The sequence below is a fragment of the Phyllostomus hastatus genome, unplaced genomic scaffold (genome assembly GCF_019186645.2).
Source record: "Phyllostomus hastatus isolate PE091 unplaced genomic scaffold, TTU_PhHast_1.1 phas_scaffold_385, whole genome shotgun sequence".
NCBI classification, from domain to species: domain Eukaryota; kingdom Metazoa; phylum Chordata; class Mammalia; order Chiroptera; family Phyllostomidae; genus Phyllostomus; species Phyllostomus hastatus.
Window position 1 is genome coordinate 11,771,699 of NW_025334026.1, and position 20,997 is coordinate 11,792,695.

Below are 20,997 nucleotides of genomic sequence, written 5' to 3' on the forward strand. Positions count from 1 at the left end.
TGAAACCCTGGATCCATTAAACATTCACTCCCTATTTCCCCTGCCCCCCCAGCCCCTGGCAACCACTTCCTGCTCCATTTTTAAATTGTAAGCCCCTATTCTGCCAGCCCCTGCCCTCCCGGGACGTTTTTTGCAGCACACACCTTCGTCTGACCCACTATGTGTTTTATTTATCCCCCAGCACGTGTAAACCCCAATTGTCTTGTTGAAGGTGTGTCCCTAGCACCTGAAATGTTGTCTGGCTGGTTTGTTGAATGACTGAATGATCTGGCTACTGCCTTCGGCTGTTGCCTGGGTCTCAGGGCCTTTATCCAGACCCTACTAATTCCTTCTGTCCTACCCATCCACTTTTTTGTTGATTTTTATTTATTTTTAGAGAGAAAGAAAGGAAGGGAGAAAGGGAAGCGGAGAAATGTTGATCAGTCGCCTCTCGCATGCCCCCTACTGGGGACCAGGCCTGCAGCCCAGGCGTCCCCCACCACCACCACCACTCCCCACCCCCCCCACCCCCGACCGGAATCAGACTGGTGACCTTTCACTTTGTGATGTGACGCCCAGCCCACTGAGCCACACCAGTCAGGGCCCTGCCCACCCCTTTTGCAGTCCTGCTTGTATGTGACCCCCTAGAATTTGTGAGCAGCATTGCCCACACTGTCTGATTCGTCTGGCCACCTGTGACAAGAACAGATTCTTCTCTGTCCTAGCGGAAAAGAACCTCCTCCTCAGGACTGCCCTTCCCCTCACAGAACCAGTGCCACTGCACCCTGAGCTGGTCCCCTGTGGTAGTGAAAGACAGCAGAAACAAGACGTGAGCACTGTGAGAGACCTGTGAGGACCCAGGAGAAACAGGAAAACACTGCCACTGGTTAAGGGAACGCAGGCCGGAACTCCCATCCCCGGGAGGAGAAGCCCCCAGACGGGTGTGACCAGCGCCCCAAGGAGGCCCGGGGCCCTTCTGTCCCTAGCACACGTTGTGGAAGGCCCCTGGGCCGCGCTGCAGGAAGCGGTGGCGGAGGCCACGCCTGGGGCCGGTGGGGCAGGCCCCGTGGCCCTGGCACATCCCCACTGTGACGTCCTGTGGAGGAAGATGCGGCTGGTCCTCCCTCTGTCCAGACTGAACGGGCTGCACTCTGTGAGAAGGACTCCTGGCTTCCCACCCTGGTGCTGACATTCAAAGTAGGCTCCTGGGCGTTTAGAGGCTCCACCTGAACAAAAGAAAAAGGAGAATGGTTTGTAAACAGGTGCCTGGAATGCACTGGAAGCCTATTTGCCTGTCCTGTGTGAAGGCTCTGGGTTCATCTCAAAGCCCACCTGTCAGGCTGTAATTGCAGAGGTCTGGACTTGTTCTGTGAGCAGCTGGCAGGTGACCGCGGCAGGGTCTGGCTGGCACAGGGTGTGGACACCCTGCAGGATGCGGGCTGCAGTCTAACAGAGATAGCTGCTCCCACTTCCCTGAGACCTGGGTCCTCTGTGCGAGACTCCACATACAGGCAGCCTTTGCTGAGCCCCGACTACCTGAGGGGTCCTCGTGGTGTCTAGGAGCCACGTGAAAGTGAGCACAGCCGGTGAGGCCGTGGAGAAGGCAGGAGGGATGCCGATGGGAGCTTCCACCCGGTGGTGATCTGTCAGGCCGCCCCCCTGGTGCGCCTGCTGGATGGTCCCCGTCCTGACACGCCAGATGTCTGAGGATTGCTCAGGCCTCCGTGTGGTGTGTCAGGGGGCAGGGTCGGGCCCAGGGCTGCAGGTCTGGCTGCAATACAGGTTCACTAGCAGTGACAGGCTGGGTCCGTCTCCTCCGTCACAAGTCACCATTCCTTCCCTGGCTCTGTGGCGAGAGCTGAGCTACTGGGGAGCTAAGTGGACTTTCCAGCCAAAGCGCGTTGCTTGGGGAACCAGGTGTTTCAAAGGCTCAGGCACTCAGCTTAGTCCATCTCCCCGTGGAGGCAGCATCTCCACTGCAGCCTGCCTGCCTGGGGCTCAGCCACTCAGAGAATTGACCACTCACTGCCCCCAAGCCAGCCCATGGTCTCTGTCGTCAGCTGACCTCAGAGCTTTTCTTTACTCGGAACACAAGCTGGCCTCCCCATTGCCTCCCCTTAGCTGTGTCTGCCCACTAAGAAGAAATAGCCGACACATTTAGTGCTCATCACAGTCATACTGAGTCATCATTTATTCTTCAACGACAGCCCTGTAAAGTGGATAGATACTGTTGTTATCCCCATTGTACAGGTGAGGAAACAGGGGCACAGAGAGGGTAAGTAACTTGCCTACGGTCACACAGCCACAAACAGCAACATTGCTTCCATCCATGTCCACAGTGACCACAGAGATTTAAAGGTGGTGCCTGGAATCGTCCTCTAGGCCACAGGGAAACAGTCTAGGGTCCCCTCAGTTCCTCAGGGCCTGCTCCGTGTCAGCCGTGAGGCTCCAGACAGGCAGGGGCTCCCCAGTGTGGCCTGCACTCGTCCAGTGCCCATGCTGTGTTCACAGAGCCCGGGGGTGCCTTGGCACCCCCTAGACGGGGGACGTGCTTGATTCTCGAGGTGTGTCCTGAGCCACGGTGAGCCAGGGCTGTCCCTGAGCTGCGGTTCCCGTCTCCATCCTCCAGGGGTCAGAGCGGTAGGGTCGTGTGTCCCACCTCCCCGAGTGTTGCTGCAGGATCCGCCCAGCACCAGCACACGCAGTGCGCAGCCCGTGTGCGCCCAGACTGGGAAGCGAACGAGCCCTCTCCCCTCAGCCGTGCTGCGCCCCCTTGCCCAGGTCCCTGGGCAGCAGATCTGTCTTGGGTTCTGACTGGTACTGCTGGAAAGTTTTTCCCCTTGAAAAATATTTTCCAGACACTCGGCCGTTCTGGAATCGTGTCTCCGTGCCTTGTTGGCCAGGGCCCTTGAGGTGCACCCTGCTGTGAACTGGCAGGGCTCCAGGTGGCCCGTGCACTGCCCAGGCTGGAGCTGGGTGGGAACTAGCCCACCTTCAAGCTGCCCCTCGTCGTACAGAGGAACGAAGCAGCCCAGGTTCACCACCCCCCGGAACCAGGTTGGGACTGGAACGCAGGCCCCTCGGCTCCAGGGCTGCAGTCTGTGTGTGTGTGTGTCTCTCTACCCCACCTCCCCCCCCACCCCCCCCCGCCCCAGGCTGCTCTCTTCTCCTGTTGTTTCTTCCTGTTCCTAAGTCTCGTGAGGGCACCTAGAGGGCAAACAGATCTCCTCCTCCGGCTTCCTAACAGGCTGGCCAATCACTGGGTTTTGGTCCTCTTTCAAGCTCCTTGTAGACCAAGTACAGAGAGGCCACCAACAGCAGGGGCTGGCATCTGAGGTGCAGATTTGGCCACGGTCACTGGAGAGGGCAGAGTGTGGGACTGGAGACTTCAGTGTTTCCCAGAGGGGTGAGTCAAGGCAGAGCCACACCAGGGCCAGCAGGACTCCTTCTGGTCAGGGCCTCTCTGACTGTGGAGGTGGGAACGGCTGCAGTCTGGACTCCTGCCGTCCAACAGAGAGCGCTGACTCTGCACCCAGCCGGGGCTCACCCTAGGCGTGTGCACAGGGACCCGTCCTCGCCTGTGAGAGGTCACGGTCTGTGTGGGGAGCGCGTGGTGTTCGTAGTAGGGGTACCCATCCTGCACCGTAGCTCACAGGGTCACCGCCCACTTCGAAGGGCACGCTTCCCCCACACCGTAAGGTGGATGGAGTCACTCCTGGAGTCATGGGGGACCACCACACCTCAGTCCACAGTGGCCTTGACATCCTCTTGCAGACATAGTGTAGGGCTGTGAGCTGTCAAGGGGGACCCACCCCTATGCTGGAAGGTGAGTGAGAGAGGGTGGCTGGTGCCAGTCACGAAAGGTTTTACCCCAAAGGAGATACTTATACTGGGCCCTGGCTGGTGTGGCTCCGTGGGTTGAACGCCAGTCTGTGAACTGAAAGGCTGCAGGTTTGATTCCCAGTAAGGGCACATGCCTGGGCTGAGAGCCAGATCCCACCCCACCCCCCCAGCTGGGGGCATGGGAGAGGCAACCAATCAATGTTTCTCTCACACATCCATGGTTTTCTCCCTCTCTTTCTCCTTCCCCTCTCTCTAAAGAAAAATAAGTAAAAATCTTTGTTTAAGGAAAAAAGATGCACATAATGGGTCTTGAAGGGCGAGGTAACCACATCAGTGACATATTTATACCCATCTACACAGAGGCCTGTGTTGCCTTCTGCCAGTGTTTGTGCCTCCGGGATGATTTACGTGGTCTATTTCTGGAGTGTCCCTCACAGCCGAGAGGGCATTGGGAGCAAATGCCACATCTGTTTGCCTTCACAGGGCTCTGTCAGACATGCATGGGGTGGCCACGCCCCCACCCAGCGAGGACCTGCGCACGGCAGGGGCAGCCCGGTGGTGGAGGGGCGCCTTCCGAGGTCTTTCTGTGTGCACAGGAGTCCCCGGGAAGGAGCTAGGTCAGATCAGCGATTGCCACTGACTAGTGTGATGATTTGCTGTTCTCCCAAGCAATTATAGATTTCATTTGTCCAGGCAGGAGTTGCAAATTGGATGTGGGGCAGGCAGGGACAGTGATGGCATTTGAACACCAAAGAGCTGGAGGGAAGTGGAGAAATGAATGAGTACTGCTGGTCGGGCAGAACGCCAGAGGGGACGTGGACAAACGACACCTGGTTTACGATGCTGGCACAAGCATTTCCTTTAAGGCCAGGTTCACGGAGTTATGATTTACGTGCAGTAAAACTCACCCTTTTTGGGGTGTAGTTCTTTGAGTTTTGACAGATGGATGTGATCCCGTAACCACCACCACAGGCAGACACTAAACACTTCCAGCGCCCCAGAAGCTCCCGGGCCAGCCTCCGGCAACCACGAATCTGTCCTCTGTCCTTAGCACGTTTGGCTTCTCCCATGTGTGTAATAAATGGAACCGTTGGGTATCGGAACCTTTCGAGTCTGGCTTTAACTCAGCAGAATGCATTTGTGATTCCCCCACATCGTTGCACAGGTCGGTAATTCATTTCTTCTTCCTGCCAGCCAGTGCCCCGCGGTGTGGCTGTGCCGCCGTCCGCCCAGCCCTCTAGTCGAAGGAGGGACGCTTGGGTTGTCTCCGGGTCGGGGTGGTCACCAGCCGGGGCTGCGGACCTGCGCGTCCCGGTCTCTGTGTGTGTGCGCTCTCCTTCTCTCCGGTCACCCGGGTGGGGCTTACCCCAGGTGGGGCTGCTCGTCTGTGTGTGCGGTCAGAGGGTGTGAGGTTGATGAGAAGCTGCCGGACTGTTTTCCCCACGGCCGTATCATCTTGCATTCCCACCAATTCCAGTTGCTCTCGTTCCTTTTTGAAAAATGTGAAGAATGACGCTAAAGGGTGCTGCAGCGGTGCTGTTGACCTGGCTCGGTGTGGCGGGCGGCCGACCGGGGCAGGCACCCGGAGGGGGAGGGGGAGGGGAGAGGTCCATGGGCCTCCCGGCCCCCCCACCCCCCCACCCCGGGCCCCTGCACCGCCGATCGCCTTCAAGATTCCCCTTCCACTTTAATCTTTGGAGAAGTGATATTCGCACCCTTGTTGGGATTTCTCATTAGGCTCCTCTCTGTTACGGCTCCCGTGACAGGTGAGTTTCACGCACTGGGCGTGGAGCCCACACTGGGCCTCACGCCTGAGAGCAGTGAGGCCAGGTGGGGGGCCACGTCGCCTGCGTCCCGCAGCCTCTGCGCACCCCGTCTCCCTGTAGCTATACCTGGAGTGTCCGGGGCCCGTTTTGGCTGCATGGGGTCAGAGACAGGCACTGAGGGGTGGTGACCCCGGCACCCCATGACAGAAAGCCTGGACACAGAGCTCAGTGGGTCTGCAGGCACCAAGAGTGTGCATAGACCCAGGGACGAGGGAAGGAGGAATGGAGCGATTGCCAGTCCCTGGCCTCAGGAAATTGATGGTCTTTGCTGGGGAGTGAGCATGGTACACCCCAAGCTAAGCACTATTACCAAAGGCCACATGTGGCAGTTCAGGGATCTGTACCCCAAAACCACAGAGACAGCCACACCCCTCTTGTACAGGGGGAAAGTGCCTGAAGACTGGGCTGTCACTTGGGTGGTGGGAATTAGTCCCTGACTGACAGTGGGAGCTCTCCCGTTGGTGGGGAGAGGGGCCAGGGTGGTTGCAGGTGGAGGGACAGTGACAGAGGCCTAGAGGTCAGAATGGGGGGGGGGGGGCATGGGAAGGACAGTCCATCGGCATGACCCCTGCCAGAGCTGCCCTTTAGCCACTTCCTCCCTGAAAGAGTGGGGTCCGAGATCCACAGGTCTATACAGACCCTGGAGGCTGCTGACTCACAGGCCCCGAAGATCGGGGTGCAGGGTGGGTGAGCACCGTCTCCAGGGCTCGCTGAGAGCTCCTGAGTCAGAACTGCGGGGCAGTGGGGGAGAGATGAGCAGCAGACTGGAGGCCACCAGCAGCCTGGGGACCGAGCACCGGTAAACCGAGTCACCTGCTGGGTCACCACGGTGTCCTACCAGGACCGATGTAGAACTAACAACGATATCCTCTGTCTGTCTATTTGTCCGTCCGTCCACCCAGGTGCAAATTCTTCAGTCTGACTGAGACACCGGAGGACTACACCATCATCGTGGATGAGGAGGGCTTTCTGGGTGAGTGCTTCTCTCCTCTGGGACATGGCTGCCCTGTGCCCTCCGGTCCTCCGGTCCAGCGGGGCTGCCTCCTCCTCATTTCTGCCCCCACCAGCTGGTGGGTGGGAAGTCGGCAGACAGCAGACAGCCTTCCCTCCCCTGTGTCCTCTCGCTGATCGCCAACGCCCCCCACTCCCCGTCCAGAAAGGCCTCAGAGCTAAACGGGTAAAGGAGGCAAGAGCCAACTCCACCAGGCACTGAAGGAGTCAAGAAGGAAGAGAGGTGTCGGGGCGCCTGTTGGGGGCCGGGCGCCATACGCTGTGCTCCATCCTCGTTCCCACTGGAGCAAGCCCCCGGGACCACCCTCCCTGACCTCCCTTGACCTTTCTCCATGTTTGAAATCAAGATGTACTGTATGTGCCGTGAAATTCAGTGCTGGAGCACACACAACCGCTGGGCGGTTTCTGACACCGGGCAGTGGCACGGCCTGCGGCACCGTGTCCCAGAGCGCTTCGCCGCCCAGAAACCCCCGCTGCCTGCCTGCCAGCAGCCCCTCGCCCCTGCCCGCACTGTGCTGCAGCTTCATCATTAAAGTTCTTGTGTTTGTCCTGCTCTAAAGCAGCAACGGACATTCACTCGTGCATTCACCAGTGCACGTTAATTCATGGGGAGGCGATGCACCCACGGGCGAGCGGCTGAGGACGGCGGGGGGAGGGGGGAGCCGTGTGCCCCGGAGCTCAGGGGGAGCCTGCCCCAGAGCTGCCGTCTGCACCCCCGTCTTCCAGACAGACAGACCCCACGTTGTGTGGAAGCAGCCCCACCCCAAAGACAACCAGTAACTTCTTAGCGTTTCAACTTTTTTCTGTACATGGGATGTCTCTTTTTAATTTACTTATGAGCACAGTACATACAGAAACATTTTCACGTAACATCGCAGCTTGAAGTCCCGTGTGACGTCACCGTCCCTCTCCGCAGCCCCACTTCCTTGCCCAGGGCCCTGAGGTCAGAATTAAAGTTGCTTTAGTTTTCTCCGGTGATAAATTCATAAACTCTCTAAATGTGTAACATTCATTCTCCTTCAGGTTGATCCCTAAAATGGGGTCCGAGAAATGGCGTACGGGTCAGAAGTTGACTGTTTTACAGTTCTCGATTCATGTTGAGACCCCGGGGAAGCAATCTCTCCGGCCCTGTTGTGTCGCCCTTACCCACAGGCGCCCCGGGCACTGCGCCGGTGTGTGGGCTGGGCCCGGCCTGCACATCTCAAGGACGCAGTGTCCTCCCCTGTCTGTCGGGGGCAGCTGTGTGGCCGGAGCAGGGCTAGGGGGCACCCACGTAGTCACTCGCTAGTCGATCTGTTCAGCAGACGCTTTCTGAGCACAGGAGCCACCAGTACACGAAAGCTGTGCACTCGGGCAACCCAGACACTGTTCATTTTCTCATGGGCATGTACGTACACCTCTGATGCGGAACTGCTGGGAATCGTGGCGTCTCAGACACAGAAGGAACGCTCCAGAGCATCTGTTCCCTGGGAATAGATATTCTATCCGACCCTCCTCCCCAGAGGAGACTAAAGTCTCCGTGTCTGGAAGCACCAAATGAGAGAACACCACGAGCAGGGAGAGGGGGAGGCCGTGGGACCTGATAAGCCAGTTTCACAGGCCCTGGCAGCCCGTGTGCAGGAACCGGCCCGCGGAGGAGGGGCCGGCTGTCGGAGCCAGCCCCCGGGGTTGCAGGAGGCAGAACTTACTGAGCACCTAGGGTGTGCCAGCACCTGGCTGGCCCTGGAGATGTGGCTGGAACTGAGAGACACCATCTCTGACCCCAGGAGCCTCAGGGCTCTGTAACTTCTCCCTTTCAGGCCAGCAGAGCTGGCTACTTGGGAAGCTATTGTTGCCCAAGAAAAAACTGGGTGCATTTAAAGTAGTATCTCTCATACCCCTGTTGTAGAGCTACAGGGGAAAGCATCCAAAATAAGACTCACCTGTACCCAGCTGCAGAGATGCATCACCTCCTGGGATCGTTCCAGTGGCCTGAGGGTAAAGAGTAAAGATGCATTTTCTGAGAGGGAAGACTGACCTTACAATGCCTGGAGTCCCTGAGTGATGGGGGCCCATCTGAAGCAGGAAGTGCTGTGGTGGTTCCCCACAGACCGAGGGCAGGAGAGCTGAGCAGGAGGGTAGGCCGGGGTATGGCCAGGCTGTTCAGGAAGGCCCACCGAGGGCAGGATCTGGGGTGGGGGCTACTGAGTTCCAGCCTCTCGCCTCAGCTCTGGGGTGGGGGGTGTTTCTGTTAGGAGGCTCCTCTTTGGAAAGGGGGTTCAGTCTGTGGCGCCCCCATGGGGCGGGGCGGGCAGGGGTGCTGGTTGTGCCGCACTGTGCGAAGGGTGGTGCTCTGTCTCCCGGCTCTGCAAACACTGCTCCTGGCCCAGGAGCCTCCCTTCCCTGGGGAGCCTCGGTGGTTCGCTGGCAGTACTGTCAGCGGGAAGCTTTCCCAGTTAGGCACTAGCAGCTGTCTGCGGCTCACGTGTGTGTAAAACGCTAAGCCTTCCCTGGGAGGGTGGGACAGTTGTCAGTGACATTGACCAGGTGGCTCTGTCTCATGTGGAATTTCAGAGGCTCTTGGCGCAAACTGATGCTGTGTGTCTGTGTGGCGAACAAGGGGTTTCTGTGTGTGTGTCATTTGATCCTTTACGAATTTAATGAGCATTTACTAGGTGCAATGCTAGATGCTCTTGGGGACCCAAAATAATGCAAGCGGCAGCCCCTGCCCTGACCTCTGGGTAGTGGACAGCGTCTTAGGTTTGCAGTTAAGTGGGGCGCAGTGCTAATCAGGACCCCTTCAAGGCTCCCCTCCCCCCACCGTCTCAGTCTCCTTGCCTGCGTCAGTGGTGTCTGCACCGCACTGGAGCAGGACAGGTTCCTGGGCCGTGACTGGCCGAAAGGTAGGAGGAGGAGGACACGCAGAGGGAACTCCTGGTGTCACACTGGGCTCAGATGGGAAGATCCAGGTTCGGATCTAGCCCTACTACTCACTGCTTCCCATTCTGGGCAAGCTACTCAGCACCCTGCGGCCTCCGTGGCTGGGTCCCAAACACAGTCACCGCCCTCCTCTCAGTTCTGTGAGGCACACTTGTGGCGGACACAGCACGTGAGTGGACCCAGGCAGTGCAAACCTGTATCGTTCAAGGGTTGGCTGTGCTGCTTTACAGTGAAGTTGAACATTTTTTAAACTCCTGATACACTTTACCCAACTGCCATCCAGAACCTGCAAGGCCGCCACCAGCAGCATGAGACAGGAAGGCTCTGGCATTGGACGGGCACCTGGGCGGGTGCCAGGCACTCAGCCCAGTGCTTGGTGGGGATTATCTCATTTAATCCTCCCAGCGCTTCCCCAGTTGATCCTGGTTTCATCATCCCACGTTTGAAAACTTAAAAACCCAGGGGCCCAAGGTCACACGGCCAGGATTACCAGGATTAAAGCCGCCTGCCCTACCCTAGGAGGCTTGTCCCCGCTTGGCCCTGCTGCAGGCAGGGTAGGGGGAGCTGGAGAAGCACAGGCCTGTGCAGAGGACGCCTCCATGCAGCACAGGGCACCGCAGGTCCTACAGCCAGAGCCCGGGGCCCCTGGGCAGGTGGGGGCTCCACCCAGCAACGGTCACCCAGCTCTGTGACTGGGAGGGTGGCAAGACACTGGTACCTCGTGTACCAAGGAGCGTCCTCAGCTCCAAGAACCTATTTTTGGGGTCTCGGACAATGGGCAGTGACAGAGATGATCTGTTTGTCTTGGAATGGGTCCACTTTCCCTCTAGGGAAGAGCCAGCTTGCCACCTCCTGCCGGCTCGTCCCCAGGGCCCCAAAGCAGTACCGTGGGCTCCCCGAGGCTTGGCCCAGGGTGGGGATGAAGTCCAGCAGCCCTTCCCTGTCCCCCAGAATGCCGGGGCTGCATTTGGGGTCCGTGGAGCCGGAAGCAGCAAATGGCTGTGGTTTCCAGCTGCTTTCGCTGCTCTGACAAAGCTCGCTCTTCTGGAAGCCTTGAGGTGACTGCTGGTCCAGGCCGACAGTCCAGGCCTGCCGCTGGAAGAACCTCGGGGGCTTCTTTTCAGGGCCGAGAGCCAGAGGGGGAGTTCTGAGTGTCTGCTCTGATGGACCTGGGCTGGAGAAATCTCTCCGACGCCTCGGGTAACGAGCAGAGAGACCAGACACGGCTGCCCGAGACCCAGCGTCTTTTCAGGTGTTTTCTCCTGCTCTCCCTCACAAACCTTTTCCCTTTCTCTGGGAAGCTGCCTGCCTCCCCAGCCAGCCTGGCCAAGGACGGGCCCTTCTCAGCCAGCAGGACCAATGGGCTGGCTGGGCTGTGGTCACCATGACGACCAGAGCTGGGCAGGTAGAAGCCTGGCAGGGCCTCGCTCAGTCTCCCCTCCTTGGAAGCCATCTTGCCTGAGGCTAGCACAGCCTTCCCTGGGGTATTACCATCATCACCATCATCATCTTCAGTGTCTGGGCCCCTCTTCTGAGCCCCTGTTCTTCCTGGGGACCTTCCTCCCACTGAGTGCCCAGGACAGAGCATGCGGTGTCAGACCTGGGCTTGAGTCCTGGCACTGTCCTTCCCTGAGTGGTCTTGAGCGAATCGCTGCCCTCTCGGAGCTCCGGTTCAGGGTGTCTGCCCTGGGAATGACAGTCCCTTTGTGGGGTCGGTTTGAGCAGGTGCCTGCAGCGCGTGGAGAGCCCTGTGCGCAGCTCTGTGGCTGCATGTTCATGGAGGCGTGCGCGCACACGTCCCGTGCACAGGCTTCTCCGGGGGCTCTCTGCAGGATTCGGTGAGAGGACGGTCCAAACGTGTGAAATCCAGGTCTTCATGGGGTAGTCGGGGAGACCCGGCAAATGCTGTCGCTCTGAACCTCCCCCGCCCCACCCCCGCCCACCCCCCAGGACTCCCAGGCCCTCGGGGGGATGTGGATGACAGGGGGACCTGACGGCGGCCCCAGGAGCCCTCCTGGAGCTGTGTGTTCTTGCAGAGAAGCCCCGACCCAGCAGTTCTGGCTGAAGCAGGGGGGAGTCAGGGCCCCCGTCCTGTCTCTTTCGGCCTCCCCACCACCCCCAGCCTCCTGGGAAGTTCCCGGGAGCCCAGTTTGAAAACCACGAGACCCATTATTCTACTGGTGTGGGCCGGTGATGGCAGCAGCTGCCGTCCAGGGGGCAGTGAGGTCTAAGGACAACAAAATCATTCTGGCTGCTGCGTATTCGTCATTTCACAGTTGGGGAAACTGAGGCCCAACACTGATAAACTGTACGTCCCTGTGTTTCCCACCCTGTTGAGCCACCCACCGTGTCCAAAGTCCTCTGAGGCGGACCCCACGCCCCTCTGACAGATGAGGGCACTCAGGCCCAGAAGGTGGGTCTGGCTGAGGTCACACAGCTGGTCCCAGGTCTCAGTCCCCACCCCAGGGACCTTCTCTGCCCTGGGGACCTGAGGCCTGTCAGTCACAGACCTGCCTTCTGTGTCCCCTCCAGAGCTGCCCTCCTCGGAGCATCTGAGTGTGGCAGACGCCACCTGGCTGGCCCTCAATGTAGTGTCAGGCGGCGGCAGCTTTTCCAGCTCCCAGCCCATCGGGGTGACCAAAATCGCCAAGTCGGTCATCGCCCCGCTGGCCGACCAGAACATCTCCGTGTTCATGCTGTCCACCTACCAGACGGACTTCATCCTGGTAACTGCCTCACCCCACCCCAGGGCCTCGGGCAACGTGGACAACCCCTGCAGACATTGTCTGCTCAGTTCTGTGGCCCCCATTCTCCCATCAGCTCAGAGACCAGGGGGACCTCAGGGTCATCAGTGAAGTACAGGCACAGCCCACCCTGGCCCGAGGTCTCTGCCCCACCACACCCACCACTTGCCTTTGGTGCGGACATGCTGGGCTTTCCTGGGGGCCAGGAAGTGAGGTCTGTGGCCACACATGCGGGTGGGATCCCCTCCCGGCTAGACATGTCTCCCCATTCCCCCCCTCCCCTGGGATGGCGGGTTGTCTGGTCACGGGGCCAGCACCAGCTCCTGGCCACCGTGTCATCCATTCCCTTCTCCCCTGGGGCATGGCCACCCTCGGGAGAATGGGCCTGGAGAGGGGGACGGGTCTGGGCACAGCACTCTGGAGGGTGGGGTGGGGGCAGACCTGTACCTCCCAGCCCTCGGCGTGGTGTCTCCTCCCCTCTGCACCATTCCTGCGGCCCCCGGAGACATGTGCCCCTGACCCCAAGCTCCCGTCCCCCACCGGGGGGCAGGAGGCACGGACTCTCAGAGTGAAGGGGTCGATGTCCGCAGGCCCACTTGACCCAGGGCCACAGGACACCCGCATCCTCAACTCCCCACCCCCAGGTGCGTGAGCGGGACCTGCCCTTTGTCACCCACACCTTGTCTTCTGAGTTCACCATTCTGCGGGTCGTCAACGGTGAGACGGTGGCAGCGGAGAACCTTGGCATCACCAATGGCTTTGTGAAGCCCAAGATGGGTGAGTGGGGGCTCTGGTCAGGGAGACCTCGGTGAGTCGCCAGGTCCCTGAAGTAAGCCAGTTGGAGGAAGACAAGTACCATATGCCTTCTCTTACGTGTGGACTCGAGTGAGCAAACCGAACTCACAGACTGGAAAGAGACTCCTTGGTACAGAGAACAGACTGACAGCCGTCAGAGGGGAGGCGGGCCGGGGGGCCGGGTGGAAATGGTGAAGGGATTAAGATGGAAAACGGACCCGGGCAACAATGGGGGCACTGCCAGGGGGAGGGGGAGGGGAGGGGACGTGGGCATAGGGGGTAAACGGTGACGGGAGGAGGCTGGCTTTGGGTGGCGAACGCACGATGCAGTACAGATGATGTGTTGTAAACTTGTACACTTGAAACCTGTATGATTTTGTTAACCACGGTCTGCCCAACAAATTCAGTTTTGAAAAAAGGAGTTGTTAGCAGGGCCTGCCCGAGGCCAGCCCGTTCTCACAGCGTCAGCTGAGCACCAGGCACAACGCGGTCCAGAGTCCTGGTTGGACGCTGTTCCCGGGGTCGAGCCTGGGGGGCGGACGTGGACGCAACCAGCGACGGCCAGGGGCCGTCCAGCCCGCCCCGGTGTCAGGGTGGACCTCCCGGGGTACTGACTCTCGGCTCACTGATGCCTGGAGCACAAGTGGGAGCTCAGCCAGAAGGTGACGGTTGGGAAGAGCATTCCAGGCAGAGACTGCAGCCTGTGCACAGGCCCAGGGCCCGTGGGGGGCCAGGAGGCCGAGAGGAGTGGCGGACGGTGGTGGAGGCTGAAGAGATGGCGGGACTGGCCTCCAGGGCCTGCAGCCAGCCCTCCCCATGGCCCCTGCCGCTCTCCCGCCCCTTTCCCGGGCCTGCGCCTGCCCCACACGGCTGCCCTCCCGCCGACCTCGGCACCCCCGTCTTTGTCCTCTCGCAGTCCAGAGGCCTGTCATCCACCCGCTGTCCAGCCCTAGCAACAGGTTCTGTGTCACCAGCCTGGACCCCGACACGCTGCCCGCTGTCGCCACACTCCTCATGGACGTCATGTTCTACTCCAACGGGTAGGTCCCCCTGGGGCAGGAAGGGCCGCAGGGCCGGTGGAGGGGAGACACAGCCGTGCCCGGGAGCCCCGGTCTCGGGGGACACGGGCCTGCCCGGGCGCCCGTCTGAAGGGGAGACACAGGTGCGCCCCGGCTGCCAGGGTAGGGGCTGGAGACGTGGCCCCACCCAAAGCCCCACCCTGAGAAGGGAGACGTCTTCCTCGGGAAGCTCAGAACTCGGGGAGCCTGGGTGCAGGTGTAGTTGCAGCAGCCCCCGCTGCTGTCTGCCGCGAGGGCAGGCTCGGTCCTCGAGGAGCCAGGAACTCGGGGGTTTTCATTCGGAGGACGACAGGCTTTGAGTTTCTTCTCAGAATAGATTTTAAGTTTAGGCCAACACCAGGTCAGGTGGGTGCAGGTGCAGTGAACTGGCCGTGACCCCAGATCGTGCCGAGGCATGGGCCAGCACAAGGACGGAGAAACCCTGCCTCCGTGAGTGCCTCGGAGGCCGGTGCCTCTCACGGATGAGACCAAGGGGGTGACCCAGCAGGGCAGGAGAGGGGCTGGGACCTGGCCCTGCCCTCCAGGGCCGGGGCTCTCCCCGACACTTCATGCTGAGGCTAGCGGGCAGGGCCGGAGAGCCGGGGGGTGTCGGGGTGCTGTGGGCCCTCCGCTCCACCCCTCACCCTCACCCCCGCCCCCAGCGTGAAGGACCCAATGGCTGCCAGCGATGACTGTGGCCACATCCGCTTCTTCTCCTTCTCCCTCATTGAGGGCTACATCTCCCTGGTGATGGACGTGCAGACCCAGCAGAGGTGAGCCAGCCACAGGGTGGAGGCGTACCCAGGGCGGGCTCGGCTCCATGATGGGCACGGCACCCACTTCGTCCCAGCAGGTCCTCACCGCAGCCCCTCACTGCGGGGGAGCTGGCCCCGGGTCCTCCGAGTGCCGTTTGTCCCTCAGCCCCCTGCGCTGTTCCACAGCCCAGTCCCAGCCTTGCCTTCCTGGTCCCCTACCCCCAACCCGGGTGAGGAGGGTGCAGAGAGAGTGGGTCAGGGGCTCGACAGGGGTCCTCAGGCCCATCCAGTGGCAGGTGGAGCCCCAGCTGCAGGGGAGGCTCTGTGGAGGGCCGGCGGGGGAGCCCTGTTAACATCAGCTCTCTGGGGGGGTCTCCCTCCCTCTGAAGGTTCCCTAGTAATCTGTTGTTCACGAGCGCATCCGGAGAGCTCTGGAAGATGGTGCGGATTGGAGGACAGCCCCTGGGATTTGGTAAGCCCCGCGGGAGTGCAGCAGCCGGGCTGAGGAAGCTGGCATTGCCGAGTGCCTCCAAGTGCGGGCCCTCATGTCACCTGGAGTCGCTCGGCCTGTGCACCGCCGTGCCCTGTGGTGCAGACGGGGAGCCCCAGGTCCTGGCCGGTGAGTGGCGGGTGGTGCCTGCGCCTGGAGGACAGGAGGCGTGGCTTCAACCCAAGCACCCCTGTTTCTCCCCCAACTAGAAAATAAACACCTGCTCAGTATTAGAAAACGGGGGGCGTGATAACAATTGAAGAGGGAAAGAAAACCACTCCTTAGTCCCACTGCTCACCGTCTCGGCTGCGTCCTTCCCATGAAGCCCTCACAGTCAGTCTCAGGCGTCCCGGGGCTGCACCTTGTCTGTTTGGGGACAGGCGCTTCCTCCTCTGAAACCACAGCGACCTGATCCCATGGGAGGAAATTCACAGTGATTCCCTAAGACTCAGTCCAGCGTCAGTTTCTACAGTTGTCCATGCAGTGTCTTTGGTAGTTTCTCCAGAAGCATTTTCCGTGGGGCCCCAGAGCCTCAGACCCCTCGGTCAGTCAGGAGGGCACATGACGTGCATGTGGCAGCACTGGGTACAGGCCGGGGCCCCTCAGGGCGACAGCAGAGTGCCCGGAGTAGAGCTCTGTCTCCACGAGAAAGGGCTTCCTCACGTTAGACTGTCAGGCCCAGAGCCTGAACCCAGAGGACGCCCTGGGTAAATCGCAGAGTGGTTATGTCCAGGGAGCATCCCTGGCAAGCCCCGTGGGACCAGTGAACCCTGACTTCCCATAGACGGGGTGCAGGGTGCTTCCAGGAACACTCAGACTGCCCCAGAGCCATCGGGTCCGCCCGAGGGCTCTGCTCCTGGGACGGGACACAGAGGTGGCAGGGCATTTCGACCTGGGAGCAACGGGTCTGTGGGGCAGCCAGGTTCTGCCACCTGCTTCCCCCTTCCACATTCGCAGGTAGGTGGTGACCTGCGGGACACTGTCCCCTCACTGCTCACATCAAAGCCAGAGCCAGGGCCATCCTGGGGCAGGAGGGCATAGTGCTACTCTCCCGGGGCCAGCAGTGCACACTGAAGGATCCTGCTCTGACTCTGGGGCCCCGCCTGTGCCTCTGGCCGCCTCTGGCACAAACCCCAGCATTTCCCATGTTTGCTGCCCGGTGAAGGAAGCTGGAGCTTGGACCATGGGGTGTGTTGCTTAACCCCTGAGCCTCAGTTTCCTTATCTGTAAAATAAGGATAAAGATAGACACTGCCTCGCGGCGGCTGTGAGCCCTGCACAAGGTGTCAGCTGCACTGTGTGCTCAGCGAGCAGCGGTTGCTGTCACTGTCACATAGGGACCAGGTGGCTCGGAGAAGGTTCAGGAAGGGAAGGCTTCTGGAAGGAGGGGGCTCCAGAGCTGACTGGTGGGCAGGCACTGGGCCGGCAGGAAGGGGTGGCAGTCTGGCATCGCCCCCCACCAGGTCATCCCAGGCGAAGGAGCACGGTCCTGGTGCCAGACCGAGGGGTCTGCCGCCACGTCTCCGGCAGAGCTTCAGCAGGTGAGGGCAGCAGCCAGGAGCCGCCAGGAGGAGACACGGGAAGAGGCAGGAAGACATATACACCTGCTTATCTTTTTATCCCAGCTTTGTTTCCGAGTTCACCAAAATACACTCCGTACAGTCATAGTACCCAGAAAGTCTGGGTGGAGGAGGAGGACAGGTGGGATGGCAGAGGGGGCCGCCGTCCCTGTGCTGGCGGGCATCTGCACGGTGCCGTCGTTTGCTGGGCCTCATGGGTGCTGACGGGGAGAGGGGTGTGCAGACACCCGTGGGAGCCCGGCAGGCGGGAGGGAAGGCGACCGCGGGACCTGCCTTCCCCGGAGGTGGAGGGTTTAGAGCCGTGCTCCTGGCTGTAAAGAGAAATGACTCAGACTCTGATAGGTTCTAGGCCAGCGGACTCCACGCATGTCTGACCGTGGTTGGAGTAAGCGTGTCTTACATCACAACCCAGCACACACACCCCAAGCGACCCGAACGACAGTTTCACAAAACGGCGTTCACCTAGCCACGTGCTGTGTCGTCTGGCCTTTCCTGTCCCGTGGTGCCGTCTTACAAAACGCCGATCATGAGCCTCATAAGTTAATATCACAAGTGGGCCACGACGTGCAGTTGGAAATGCACCGTCCTAGACCCTCGTCTCCTCCGCCCCCGCCCCCGCCCCGCCCCGTATGGGACGGTCGTGCCTGTAGCCACCGCTGCCTCAGGACACTGCCCAGCTCCACTCCTGGCCGCACAGGACGGGCCCCAGGAGGCAGGCCTGAGGTCCGCACTGGCAGACCCAGGGGCAAGCAGGGACTTAGGGAGGCCACTACACAGGTCCCTGGGGTGGGCCAACAAGCAGGGCCAGGGTCACGGGGTGGAAGGTCAGGCAGGAGCAATGCTGAGTGTGGTGACAGTGGGGCTGGGACCCAGGTTAATCCCAGGTTTCAGCCCCAGTATTTCCTGGGAGCTGGTGACCAGATCTGGACTCTCCACGCCCACCACTGCACCCGCAGTCGGCTGGGATGTTGTTGGGGAAATGTGTCCTCATCAAAATCAGAACAGTAGCTTTTAGGAAAACATACAGTTGTATTCAAGGAGAGTAGTCCAGGTGGTCTTCCTGTAGGAGGAAGCCTTGAGTGGTACATTTAAATCAGGGAGGAAGCTGCAGTTTGAGGATAAGACCAGCCCCAGGCAAGCCCAAGGTGGCCTTATCAGATGAGGTTTGGGGACAACAGGAAGTCACGTCCCAGCCCAACCAAACACCTGACACTGCCATTAGGACAGGCAGGGGCCATCGTCCAGTGGGGACCCCGATGAGGAAACTGAGGCTCAGACAGAGGAAGTGACTCGGCCACAGTCGTCTGGCTAGAAAAGTGCCAGTGAGAGAAAAGAGGGCCTGGACCCCTGTGCCTGCTGCCCACACTGCCTCCAGCTCTGTCCGAGAGAGCTCGGGAGGTGCGGGGAAGATGGCACGGGGCTACAGAGCGTGGAAGCAGGCGGAGGGTGGCCAGAGTTAGACAGAACTCAGGGCAGGGGGGGCCTGACACTGCAGAGCTCGTTGCTGGCTGAAGGAATCAGAGGGCTCCTGGGTAGGGAGCCTTCGCACTGGGCCTTCGAGGGGCAGGGGGCGCGGTCTCCGGGGAGACTGTGGGCACAGGGCAGGCACCGCTGGCAGAGGGGCGGGGAGGGCTGAGGAGTGAGGGGGGCCCAGGGCACACTGGCCAGTGCCAGGTGATGATGCCAGGTGGAGGCTAAGCACAGTCCCCACCTCTGTCCCCAGATGAGTGTGGCATTGTGGCCCAGATCTCGGAGCCCTTGGCTGCTGCGGACATCCCCGCCTACTACATCAGTACTTTCAAGTTCGACCACGCACTGGTGAGTGTCCAGCCCCGCACGAGCACACGCGCGCGTGCACACACACACACACACACACACAGGGAAGCCAGTGTTGGCGCAGGGGCTCATGTGTTGGCGGCCTCCTGCCCTTTGCAGGTACCAGAAGAAAACATCAACGGCGTCATCGGCGCCCTGAAAGTCAGCCAAGCAGAGAAGCATTAGGAGGGGGTCTCTCCCCTCCCCGTCCACGCCCCAGCCCTGGGCCCAGCCCCACCTGAAGACTCTTCTTGCAGTATTTCTCCAGACTGGAACACCATCCCCAGGTCCCCCGAAGAAAGGGCCTCAGAGACATCCCCATTTGCTGACCTTACCAGGCCTGGAACCCAAGCCGGGACCTCCCCTGCCCTCCGGCCTTCCCAGAGCCCCCAGGCCCTCCAGAGAATACCCCCTCCCCCTCCTCCCCCAACCCCCACTCCAGAAAATGATGCCTGAGGCCCAGGGAGCGTGTGAGCTGACCCACCTCCTCACCTGGCTTCGCCCACAGCTGGGAGCAGACACTGAAGTAAGCTGGCACCTCCTGCAAGACACCGGGGTCCCGATTCACATGTCTTTTTGGGGAGCAGGCCCAGTGGGGCTGAGTTCGTGCAGCCTGGGGCAGCCCCCGTGAGGGCGGGGAGTGGATGCTATGGTTGCTGGTCTCGGGTCCCATCGGCTCAGGCTGGTTCTCGGAGTGGAGGCCAGTGGGCGGCCCTCGGGACACGCGTAGGTGAGGCTCCAGCGGGGCTCGGGTGGGGCGCCAAGCTGGGGGCGCCTGGAGCCGCCTGGGAGTTCCCCTGCCACATACAGGGGGCCCGTGCCCCAACTCCCAGCAAGACTGCCAGCGGGGCCCCGTCCAGACCCTCCTGCCGCAAGCTCCCTCCTGGGAGACGCCCCAGGAGCTCCCCCTGGGTTCCCTGCGCCCGACTCAGGCAGCGGAGCCTCGGTTTCCCCCAGGCGAGGGCGCTGCCGGCCCCCTGGGCCTGAGGTTTCTTAGGCTGCCCCCTCCCTAACAGTTGACCGGGCCAGCACAGGGCTCCCCTGTCCTCCTGCCCCTCCTTCACCCCACTTCGGGGGACATGCAAGGCCTCTGCCCCCAACTCCCTTGCCCGCCTGCCCCTCCGTCTGGGGCCTGTGGCACTCATCAGTACTTGATCTGGGAGGCAGCTTATCTGAGCCTTAATAGAGAAAACCGTACTTTGTTTAGTTTTTTATTTAACATATTTGCGCCCAGGCTGAGGCTGGCAGCCATTTCGGGAAACGGGGCCTGCCTGCCGAGTTTTGTCCGGCCCAGAGGCCCGGGGTCACTCAGCTGGCGCCCTGTGGCTCCGAGGACAAGCGCGAGGACTGGGGCCTTGGCTCCTCTTCGGAGTGGGACGCTGGGAGCAGAGGGCTGTTGGTAGACGGGCCCCAGGGCGCCTCGTGCAGGGCTGCCCAGCCAGGCCTAATGACAGGTACCCAGGCAGCCGGGATTCCGAGCGTCAGAGGGGACCTGAGGGCCGTGGGGAGGTGGACGGCCAGGTGGCACGTCAGCCGAGGCAGCTGGTCCCCCTGGAGGCTATTCAGGGAGAAGGGGGTCAGGCCTGTGCCTCCTCCCCAGCCGGGGGTGCTTTCGGAGCACACAGGGCCCGCCAAGGCCCTGCTCTTCCTGGGCCCGCTCCAGGCGTCAGCTGACACGAGTCCGTCCCCCACCCCCCCGCCCCCCGCCACCGCCCCCCCCCCCACCCCCTCGCTGAGCTGTGTGGGCCCCTGTGCTGGAAGCCCCCAGTTTCAGAACTATGCGTCCCAGCCCTTATGGGCGGGTCTCGGCCCACAGCCAGGTAGGAACCCACCTTTTCTCTTTCTTAAGTTAATTCATTTTGCACAAAACTCCCTAACAACCAAAATGTGTAAACTGTTCGCTGGTTCCAAAACGGAGGTGGCCGCATGGGTGGGGCGGCACCTGAAGCCCCGAGTCCCTTCCCTGTCCGTGGAAGGCCTCGGTTTTCTGTGGCGGCCTTCCCAGGCCCTCCTGCCGGTCCCCAGCCACGTAACGGCTTTTCCCCCCTTCTGAGCAAGCGCGTAGGCCCCGTGACCCCAGAAATGCGTGCTCCCAGGCCCCTAGGGCGCATCTATTGTACACGTATAAATACCTGTGTTTTATGTTGATAGAGATATATACTGTAAATAGCATATATACTTGA

The 20,997-nt window shown here is 60.8% G+C and overlaps 1 protein-coding gene across 1 annotated transcript in view; it reads left to right on the plus strand.

Annotated features, from left to right (window-relative positions):
* The window catches only part of CASTOR2 (cytosolic arginine sensor for mTORC1 subunit 2), a 45,299-nt gene extending 24,779 nt beyond the window's left edge, over window positions 1–20,520 (plus strand). The window contains exons 2-9 of the mRNA XM_045819431.1: window positions 6,551–6,621; window positions 12,111–12,304; window positions 12,967–13,099; window positions 14,034–14,157; window positions 14,838–14,948; window positions 15,320–15,402; window positions 18,723–18,817; window positions 18,935–20,520. Coding sequence (XP_045675387.1) covers window positions 6,551–6,621; window positions 12,111–12,304; window positions 12,967–13,099; window positions 14,034–14,157; window positions 14,838–14,948; window positions 15,320–15,402; window positions 18,723–18,817; window positions 18,935–19,000 — 877 coding nt within the window. The 3' untranslated portion in view covers window positions 19,001–20,520. The remainder of the gene's footprint in view (window positions 1–6,550; window positions 6,622–12,110; window positions 12,305–12,966; window positions 13,100–14,033; window positions 14,158–14,837; window positions 14,949–15,319; window positions 15,403–18,722; window positions 18,818–18,934) is intronic.
* The last annotated feature ends 477 nt before the right edge of the window (window positions 20,521–20,997 follow it).